This window comes from Pyxicephalus adspersus, chromosome 2, assembly GCF_032062135.1.
Source record: "Pyxicephalus adspersus chromosome 2, UCB_Pads_2.0, whole genome shotgun sequence".
Lineage (NCBI taxonomy): Eukaryota > Metazoa > Chordata > Amphibia > Anura > Pyxicephalidae > Pyxicephalus > Pyxicephalus adspersus.
The window spans coordinates 49,228,124-49,239,363 of record NC_092859.1 but is presented as its reverse complement, the minus strand read 5'-3'; the positions used below and the strand labels follow the sequence as shown (position 1 = coordinate 49,239,363).

The 11,240-nt window shown below is 36.4% G+C and overlaps 1 protein-coding gene across 1 annotated transcript in view; it reads left to right on the top strand.

Moving 5' to 3' along the window:
- Positions 1 to 7,977: 7,977 nt before the first annotated feature.
- The window catches only part of LOC140324857 (uncharacterized), a 14,036-nt gene continuing 10,773 nt past the window's right edge, over positions 7,978 to 11,240 (top strand). The window contains exons 1-4 of the mRNA XM_072402984.1: positions 7,978 to 8,043; positions 8,460 to 8,548; positions 9,233 to 9,298; positions 9,781 to 9,828. Coding sequence (XP_072259085.1) covers positions 7,995 to 8,043; positions 8,460 to 8,548; positions 9,233 to 9,298; positions 9,781 to 9,828 — 252 coding nt within the window. The 5' untranslated portion in view covers positions 7,978 to 7,994. The remainder of the gene's footprint in view (positions 8,044 to 8,459; positions 8,549 to 9,232; positions 9,299 to 9,780; positions 9,829 to 11,240) is intronic.

Sequence of the window (11,240 nt, the reverse complement as noted above, 5' to 3'; positions counted from 1 at the left end):
CTCAGGCTTTAAAAGAAAAAGAAAGTGTAAAAACTAGGCAAAAAAGGATAAAGAAGTTCAAAGACCTCAGGCAGATCAGGAAATGTAGGTATTGGCAATGTAGGTATTGGCTGCTGGCAAGAAGACTGGTCTATAAGACCAGTTCTGCCAGACATTGTGCCGCTTCTTCAGGGGTGGTGACTGTATATGTGGTTCCTTGATAACGAAAAGACATCCAGAAAGGAAATCCCCACCAGTGTTGCACTTGATGTTGTTGAAGGACATGAATAAAAGGCTTCATCGCCCTCCTCTTCTATATGGTCACTGGCGCCTGATCTGCAAAAACTTGGTATGAATGTCCTTGAAAAGACAACGGTTCCTGAAGGTATGCTATAATTAGATAAAATGAAAATAGAAATAATAGGAAAATACGCAGTATTACCAGCATAATTTAAAGTGGAAAAAAGGTGAACTCCTATTGCATTCCTAAGTCTAAGGGAGTATGAAGATTGAAACAATATGGAATGAATAATTGTTAAAAGACAAAGTATGGAAGTCACTTTCCTTTCTCCCCATTTATCACAGAGAGATATTACACTAATTACAATTTTTCAATATGATTTGGTTGAGGATCACAAGTCACAGGGTTTTTTTCTTTTTCTCTTCCTTATTAATAAATCAACTACATGTTTGTTTTGGGTAAGATAATAGGTAAAGGGTTATAGTGGATAATTTTGATACTGAGAAATATGTGAGAGGGTGGGAGTGGGGAAGCAGTCTACAATACAAGAACGAACCAATTAGGAATATACCTATTAGGAATATAAGTATTTTTCGCCGTATAAGACGCACCCAATTTTAAAGGAGGAAAATCTAGAAAAAAAAGATTCTGAAAGATTATTCCCCTTCTGATCACTCATGTGCCATTCATACGGTATTCCCCTTCTGATCACTCATGTGCCATTCAAATTCCCTTTCTGATCACTCTGTGCCTTTCAAATTCCCTTTCTGATCACTCTGTGTCATTCAAAATTCCCTTCTGATCACTCTGTGCTTTTTTTCCACTGTACGGCAGTTAGGACAGGGAACAGCAGGTGGCGCTGTGCCGGCTTCTTTCGCTCTGCTTTACAGACAGGAGAAGACACGATGCTGGCAGAGGAGAGAAGAGACAGACGCTGCTGCCAGAGACACACGCAGGATCGGGTATCGGGTGAGTATATTATTTTAATTATTTTATAACACATTTGTCGTATAGGACGCACTAACTTTCCCCCCCCCAGTTTTGGGGAAGAAAAAGTGCGTCTTATACGGCAAAAAATACGGTACTTTGTAATGAGGTAATAATTCTAATAAAAGATAGAGATTAAGCAGTAACTAGAAATGAGAAATGTTGGACGATGTTAAACGATAGACATATTTAATAAAGAGATTAGAAGATTGTGTTGTTTAGTGATTATACTGTTCTGATATATTGATGGAATATAAATGACTTATGACACATGTTATATTGGCTTGTTTAATTGTATGATTAAAATGAAAATTAATAAAGAAATTGAAACAGAAAAAACAACGGTTTCTTCTCCCCAGAAGAGCGAAGTATGTGCTCTTTGGTGCAGTAAAAGTGGAACTTGATTATAATATCGCGAGGAGGGCCATTTGATTGGTGATTAGTACGAGCCATGTGCACTCGATCCATTTCTAGTCTCTCAACAGGTATATCAGGAGCTATTTCCTGAAGAAGGGCCAGAACAGTAGATGAAAGATCAACAATATGATATGCTCAGGGTGGCGCCGTATGCACAGGTAAGATCTGCGAGCCCGGTTCCCTGCATCCTCCAATTTATAGTGCAGTGTTTGAATTTCAAGCTTGAGGGAATCAATGTCTTCCTCGTGCCCTTCTAAAACAGTAGTAACATCTGCCATGCATCCCTCTAATTGTGTAGTGCGGTAATGTACTTCTTTCATTTCTTTTGTAAGATGAGCAGCTAACCGTTTAAACTGAGATTCCAATGCGTTGTGCAAAACAGATTAAAAGCTCTCTAGAGTAAATAAGGAGGGAAATTGTGTTACCTCATAATCAGGAGTAGGAGAGTCCATAGCCATTGACTGGTGTGGAGAGATATCCGGCTCCTCTGGAGAGGATGTGGGCCTCTCAAGATAAGCTGGCCTGCAGGCATCTCTAGACCTTAATAAGGCCACTTTGCGTTGGTGGGGAGCATATCTGGAGTCCTAAAAATAGTGGACATCCAGGTCACAGCTCCTTGCAGGAGCTGGTGGTGCAGGCGATGGGGAAGGAACATAATCAGGCCCGTCTGAGGAGGCCGCTGTAACATTAGTGACGTGTGCAGGATTTGCAGGCGCCATCTTGTAATGTAGCCTTGCAGAGCGCACACTGTATTTATCTACTTTTTATGTATTTGGGATGTGGCACTAAGCTCAAATGGTGGCGGCTAGTCGACACATATTAATATTGTGTCCTCACTAGGGAAAATCACCTCTCTATTTGGCTTGGAGACCATTGTCACTAAAACAGAAAAATGATGAGATCTAAAATCTAAAATTTTACATTTACGAGCACAGCAATAAGGAAACATTCCAAATCATTTTATGACGACTGGTAAACAAGAATTTCCATTTACTCTGCTTTATTTCCCTGTCCTGCTCCCTGGTGGCCCAGGTGGCTTGCCAGTCTTATTGGCCTCCGCCACTATACCTTATTCTAGTTTTGAGGCATATAGAATATGTTGGGATAGCATAAAGCTCCCTTTGTGGCTGTACAGGGGAGGTACCAGGTGAACTCATGAATCTCTCACAAATTTTAATTATTCTCCAGGGATAAAAAAAAACATTACACATTACCATCTTGACTGAGAAAAAAATAATTGTGTAGGCAATAGAAGGCCAGTGTAAAAATTAAAAAAAATATTCAGTTGTGAAGGTGCTAACATTTTCACTATGAGCATTATTGCCAACAGATAGGACATTTTATACTAAGCTCCCTTAATCCTTCACATTTGAAAAAGAAATAAATACTTTTTTTATGTCAGAGCTAGAAAAAAAAATATCCAGGGCTCCAAGGTTTACATGTTTTATTTGGCAGGACATGAAGTAATAAGGTAATTTGGCATATTCTCTGATATTTGCAGAAATAAGACAAAGAGCTTATATACAGGTGATTCATTGAAATATTTCATTTAAAGTAAAAAATTGTGCTTAACTTCATTTAAAAAAAAAAAAATGGATACGTAACTGTGTAATAGCCTGTGTGTGCAATGTCTGAGTACCATCATTAGTAATTACTCATTTGCAACTCTGAAATGGTCAACACTGAGTCCATCTAATACATATAAACCACCATCATCCCTAATTCAAATACAGCAAGAAAAAAGACATATGTGGGACGTTTAAAGCAGTAAATTTATCATAGATAAATGCATAAAATACAGCTTTATTAATACAAAACAACACATATAACAAGAAATTAAAATATCTGTTCCATCTCCATCACAAACAAGAGATACAGAACAGATACACTTTAAAAATATAGTGATACATATTTTCACCCATCCACCAGGATAGTACACATAGTAGCTATGCTGCAATCCGACGCATTTCGCAGAATAAATCAGTTTCTTCAGGGATTCAGTAAATACAGATAATAAAGTGTGGCAGCACTATAACACAATAGAAAGAAACCACTGTTACTAATTTAATAGTCATTATTCACATAACTATTTTTATATGATTAAGTTTCCATATTACATACCACCAAGGACATAACATAATGGTGCAACTTTACTTGGTGCAGGGATGAGCACAAAGGGCAGGCTGAAACGCTCACGGCACACGGGGAGGGAGAAGTACCCTAAATAACACTCTAGAGGGATATCCAGCAGAAGAATGGTTTCAGTATTTTATGAGTGTTGTATATCCATCAGGAGAGAGTGAAGCAGCAACTGCAAAGATATGCATACGTATGTGACATATGGTTCTCACCACCTATGATTCTCATAGACCTTCAGGTTCAAGGCAATAACTTTTTTAAGGATATAAAAACTATATCTCCCTGGTATACAAAGTATCCATCTTAATATACTGTAAGGTGTAAATACAAGTATTAAATATCATTAGCACAAACTAACTTTAAAAAGGACAATGCTTATACACAGGTAGTTACAATTAGTCTGTTGGAGATGTGTATCACTACTAGATCCACTGGAGGTGGGGGAAGATCAACCGTCACCCAAAAGTGCCTAGACCCTATGGGCATCAGAAATGCCGTAGAGATCACGTCCTCCCTTTATACTCACCTACACCAGGCTGACTCTGAACTCGCTTATCGGTGTCCCATGTGTGTTCAACCAATGGATGAGTGGCAGGCTGTGCAGATTGATGACAGCAAGTGTTGGTTTTTTGAAGGAAAAGGGGAAAGGTATAGCAAAAAAAAACTAACCCAGGAGAGGAGGGCCAAAAGGCAGAAGGGAACATAAACCATAAAGGGACAGAAAGAAAAATTGAAAACAGAGATAAATTATATGACATGGTTGCATACCTAGGTGGGAAATTGAAGATAATTTTTCCCACCTATGCCTGGACAACCAGCAAACATCGATGGAAATTAGGGCAAGGCTGTAGGGAGACTTAAAGACACCAAAGGAGGTGTCATAATTCTCCTGCGGGTTCCAATCAATATGTGTAAACAAACATACAATATTATTAGCAATAATGAAAAAAAAATATTTTCTCCCGCATCTTACCATTTTAATCTCACACCCCCTTCCCTCATAGGAAGGATTTAAAAAAAAAAGTATTGATAAGGTCGGGGAAGTTATTTGCCTTTAATTGAAAACAACGTTTATTCATGGCTTGTAATAGCCGTTGTCCAAATCCTTACCTCAGGAGTCCAATTGAATATTTTCCAGTGCCATAAGTCTAAGAGAATTACTGTATAATACTACATAATTATGTTCCAATGCAATATGGCGACTAAGCAGAATGGCGATTTTACCATTGGTAATTAAATAAGTGTGTTCATATATTCTCTTTCAAATCCGACGTCTCATTTTTCTCACGTAGTATCTGCCACAAGTACAGGTAAAAGTACCTTTCTCAATTTCAGAGGTTACCTTGAATAATTGAAAATGGCTTTTAATCAACGTGTTTCTAAGAAAGGGGGCTTTTTTATATACAATTTGTGGTCTATCAGATACATATTTTTTAATTTTTGGGTCACTTGTCAATAATAGCTAATATTTTGAAACATTTGGCTTGATATATGAAAGCTCTCCAAGGCTGGAGAGGATACAGTTTCATCAGTGAAGCTGGGTGATCCAGAAAAGCTGGAATGGACTTCTTCAAATCATTTGCTATCTGCTAGCAAAAATTTTGAATCCTGGACCAGATCCTTTACAGGTTTGCTGGATCGTCCAGCTTCACTGATGAAAGTGTATTCTCTCCAGCCTTGAAGAACTTTTATGAATTAGGTCCAATGTGTCAGATTCTTCCATGATCTCCAGAATATGTTGTGATAAGTCTGACTTTATCATCCTTTTGTATTGATTTATTTAAAAAAAGTACTTTGTGTTGATTTGATCCCTTTACCCTATGATATGCTCTTTTCAATATTTTTTTGCTGTAGCCCCGTTAAGTAGGCGATCACATAAATTTTTAGCTTGTAATTCAAATTCTCCATTGTCCAAACAGTTCCTCCTTACCCTCATATTTTGTGAGTATGGAATACTGTGGACAAGTGGGGAGGGGTAGGCAAATAGGGTGGTGTTCCCAGCCGTAGATGTCCGATAAAGAGAGGAGGTGAGTACGTTCTCATCACTCTTTTGGACAAAAATGTCCAGAAAGGGGATGTGTGTAATTATATATTGTTATAATATATAACATTATATGTTATATTTGATAGCAAGCAAAACCTTACAGGGGTTATTTTGCCTGTGTTTTAAATAGTGAAAAAGAAAAAGGGAATATACAGTTGATCCATTTTAAATATTCTCGAGGGATAAAAAACCATTACACATTAACCTCTTGACTGAGAAAAAAATAATATTTGTGTAGGTAACAGAAAGCCAGCGGAAAAATAGAAAAAAAAAATAATCAGTTGTGAAGGTGTTAACATTTTCACTATGAGCATTATTGCCAACGGATGGGACATTTTATACTAAGCTCCCTCAATCCTCTACATTTGAAAAAAATAAAAACTTTTTATGTCAAAGCTAGAAAATAAATATCCAGGGCTCCAAGGTTTACATGTTTTGTTTGGCAGGACACAAAGTAATAAGTTAATTTGGCATATTCTCTGATATTTGCGTAAATAAGACAAACAGCTGATATAGAGGTGACTTCATACAAACACTTAAAAAAAATAGATATGTAACTGTGTAATAGCCTGTGTGTACCATCATTAGTAAATACTCATTTGCAACTCAGAAATAGGCAACACTAAGTTTTATTCTAAAGCTACACTTTTAAATTGTAATCATATTGTAGCCTTGCCTTTTTAGATTAAGCGAGAACATGTCCAAAGGTAAATAATTTAAAAAAATATATTTTTTTGTCATAAAAATGTGTTTTCCTGACTGCTATTTAACCACCTGAAACCTCCAAAAGCTTTGGGTACAAATGGCTTTGCCATTAACTTTAAAATTCAGCAGGTCATCTATATATTGATAATATTTTAAATAACATCCTTTGACATTGATTTAAAGAAAAGATGACAACTATTCCTAAAGATTAAACTTGTTACATGTTCCTAGCAGTCCCTCTGACTTCTGCAGCAACTTTGGTGACACTACCATATACAAGGACTTTGCAATTCATTTGTACATTCATCAAGTTAACTCCTCAAAAATAATTTTTGTTTTTTTGTTCACAGCAATTAGAGCTGATATTTTTGCACTAATTTAAAGAATAAAATAGAAAAAGGTTGGAGAGGATACATTTTCATCTGTAAACCTGGGGATCCAGCAAACCTGAAATGGATCTCTTAAAAGTAATTTGCTATTTGTTAGCAAATGTTTTCAATCCTGGACCAGATCCCCAGGTTCACCCAGGTTCACTGATGAAAATGCAATTTCTGCAGTCTTGGAGAGCTTTATTAAATCAGGCCCAGTGAGAGAACTCTGCATTAGTATAAAATTATGAAGATTGCAAGTTCTTTCAAATGTCTGATATTGTCACACTTACCTCTTCCTTGCTCTCCTGCGCATGTGGGCAGTTCTGAGCCCTGGCGCGCTTGGTCATTCAGATTTAATCAGTATTGCTCATCCCACCAGCCAATCAGGAAATAGCTTCCTAATTTCCCTTGGATATTTTGCTAGCTCAGACACAGCACTTAGAGTTCATGCAACGTGTCTCTACTAGTGCTGAACCCCCTAGCTCTGCTGAGCATTTCCTCAACACCTAGTAATTAATTCAGTGCCTTTTCTGTCCAACTCCTGTGTTAACTCCTTTTTTCTTTCTGGTGTTTCCCTGCCTGTTCTCCTGTGCTGTTCCAGTGTTCCTCTGTGTCTGCAGAGATCCCTGTGTCTCCCGTGTTACCCATGCCTCCTGTGTTCCCTGTGTCTGCGGTGGCTTCCACTTCTCTGCAAGCCACAGTGCCCCCTAAAGGCCTCGTCTACCCAAACGTGACAGATAGATTGCATATACCTCTTGAATTACTGTTCATATGTGGTTAGACTAAATCCAATAGCTGAGGAAGTAAAAATTTCCATGTGTACAAAAATTTCAGGTACAATTTAGGTAGCTACTAAACCTGCAATTTGATATTTACCATTTATGTTTGATTAGTTCCACCTGATCAAAGCATTAAAAGTATGTTAAAATATTAACTTTTGGACACACCATGACCAATGAGGATTATATTAATGAAAAAATTAAACAGACTTGTCCACACGTCTAAAATTTCAGTGTATTTTCCTGTTATGACACTATGAGCTGTATGTCCAACAAGGTATAAATAGAGTGCCTGAAGAGCAAGTTGATTGGAATTCACACATTACTCAACCATGAAGATCGCAGTGGGCTTCTTTCTTGTTGCTATCAGCTGCTGTTTCAGTAAGTTATGCTCTTCATTCCTGAGGTGTTGACTATTATGGGGCTATATGACTAAAAGAGAATTGATCATTCATGGTGAACATTTTAGAGATGATGAAATATTATGGATTTTTATATTGTAGTTACAGTAAACCTATTTTTTATTCAAAAATATGCCCATAAGAAACTACCTAGTGAGGGACCATTCTTTCGTAATGACCAAGGAAAATCAATGGTCCTTCAATACCTTATTAATGACAGACAATATATAAACCAGTTTTTGTTGCAGGCTGTAGATTCAAATTATATAAACATGAATAATGTTTTAGGTACCTATAGGCCCTGGTAAATGTTGGTATGGTTACAGAGAGAATGTATAAAAATATGTATCACATTATACATGCATTTAAAAGCAGGTAAATAAATTCATATTGTAGATCCTGCAGCATCTACCTGTGTGAAGAGCTGTTCTTCAGCCTGCCAGCAAAACCAGTTAAATGATGTAGCCTGCCTGGAAAATGCCTTGGTAAGTTCAAAATATCAGCAAATGAACACATACATGCCTTAAGCACCATATACATGCTAGATTATTGTTTCCTTGGAAGAATAATGATAATTGTCGGCCAAACATCTAGCTTGTGTAAAGCAGTTCCCCATTGTTGTTCATCAATCCATCTTGATGAACCATGTAACGTCCGAACAAGTGCTGTCACTGTACTTTACTTTGAAGGGTTGCCACTTGCTCATCCTTCTGCCCTATGCTCCCCATAAACAGCACAGTGCTGTGTGTAAAGTACTCATTTACTCCTGTCACTGGAGAAAGATTATATATAGTGACAAAAGTCTGATGTTTGTGTGGGCCTTTAGAGTGAAAAAAGGTTTCATCGAATTGTCTGCATTTGTCAACAGTTTTCATAGGCAGCCCACTGTATTAATATAAACAACAAACAAAAGGCTTCAAACCCTGAATGCATGCAATGCATGTGACATCTCGTGGTATCCATTTGTTGACCAAAACATAGTTCGTGTCTTTTTGAAATATTTTCAACTTTTTTTTTTTAACATCAAGTATCAACATGCAAGTAACCAACAACATATATTATCAATCAGTCAAATAAAATATTATTGTAATAATCAATTTTAATAATCAAATAATAAAAAGATCAAAAAGGAGCATTACAGAAATGTTTTTATGAATTTTGTTTTACAGATAAAAGACTTGCCTGGAACTATTAATGCCATGACAAACGTTCTGTGTACCTATGACAAGTTTAAGGTAATAAATAAATCATCATATATATATATAAATACATAAAATTTAATATATATATTTATATATGTGTGTAAATCATTTTAGTGGCATTTTCTTATACATTCTAAAATATAATCATAATATATGTTCATCTGGAAAATAGTGTGCAATTTATATACCTCTGAAATGATTTGTTTAGTTATTATTATTAGGTGTGGATGTAGAAGTATACTTATATATAAGTATATATATATGAATATAATATGAAAAACAGCATTTATATAGAGCCAACATATTACGAAGCACTGTACATTAAATAGTGACAGCAAGTAACAGACAGATGCAAACCATTATGTTCTGATTATATATAAATAAATAACTATATAAATAGCCACAGCTTCTCTAGGTTGCTTACGTTTAAACTTTCACAAAATGAATTAAAGGACTAGCGGCAATTGTATTTTACATTATTGTTTCTTTAAGACTAATTTTTTTTGTTTTTTTAGATTTCAAAAAGCAAAGCACCAATATTAAGAACAATTCAAGATCTCCAGGTACATTTCAACCCTTAAAAAAAAAATACCTACAAAGGTGCATAACTAATATTAGAAAATAGAATGCAACCCAGCATTACTTGTCTTAGACATTGTATACATTTTAGTATGTAGAATTTTATATGAGAAGGACCTACATTTAAGCAGTGATTCTGAACTGGTGTTTCTTCCAGAGGTTACTGCGGTTTATTTGCACAGTGAGCAATTTGTGCCTCTCAGGTTATTTTAGCTGACACCAATTATTTTTTGGGCTAACCCTAAGGGTGACGTTCCTCCCACTGGCCTTAGCCCTGACAATTTTATAATTGTTCCCCCATGTTAAAAATGTAGAGAAATATTGCTCCATAGTGGTAACAGACCATCTAGCAGCAGCATCCTGTGATTAAATACATATTCGTATGAAGAATCCCATTAAAATCATGTGATAGCTACAATAGCACCATCTTTCCCCGATAAATTATTCAAAACAATTCCCAATGTACCAAATAGGCTCATACTGGACCCACGTGCAGTTCTTCCTACCAGCAAGAGAGTATAGCCTCACTAATTATTATCTTGGATAATTTGAAAAAGTTGAGCTTTAGCCACCATCCATTTGACTACATGCTATAATAAAAACAAGCTTTACTAATATAAATACCCTACCAGATGGCCGTGCATATGAGTGTGGCACGTGTGGCCTCCCTTTAGCTGTTTGCAGCTTATTGCTAAACAAGTCAGACCCATCCCTGGTCTATGTGTAGGCCAATACACAAATGTATCAAGACACACAAGGATAAATCTGTGCATGGATATAGATATAAGGATGCAAAAAGCAGAAAACTGATATATAAATGAGAGACTGATTCAAGTATGTTGCTGATAATAAATAACATGACATAAATGTGACTGGAATCCATTTTCATGGGCTGTTCTGCCATTATAATTGAAGTCCTGTATTCAACTATTTATTACAGAAAACAAACAAGCTTCTTCTCTTCCTAACATAATTGGCATTTAGCTGCCTCAGAAGACAGAGATATATTGAACCATGTTATTGGTTACAGTGACTTTTTGGATCTGTAGGTGGTAACCCAATAGACTGGGAAGGACAGAAATGCCTTCCTATTTGCCAGTCATACAGCACATAAGTATGACTGGGGTTTTATTATCTTTTCAGTCTTATGGAACAGATGTATCTCCAAACTGATTTTCAAATGATATAATGATATATTTGTATACCACCTCTTATCGTTAGAATATACCCCTTGTGATCTTTGTGGCTATGTGCATATTGGTTACATCTAATTTTTTTTCTGGATATAGATGGGAAAAATTGTCAGTTGGATCAGTCCTGGCAGGATTAAGGCTAAATTCACACAGCCAGGGAGGTTTCTGTGAGTTTACCACTTCTCATACAGGAACTGCTGGCT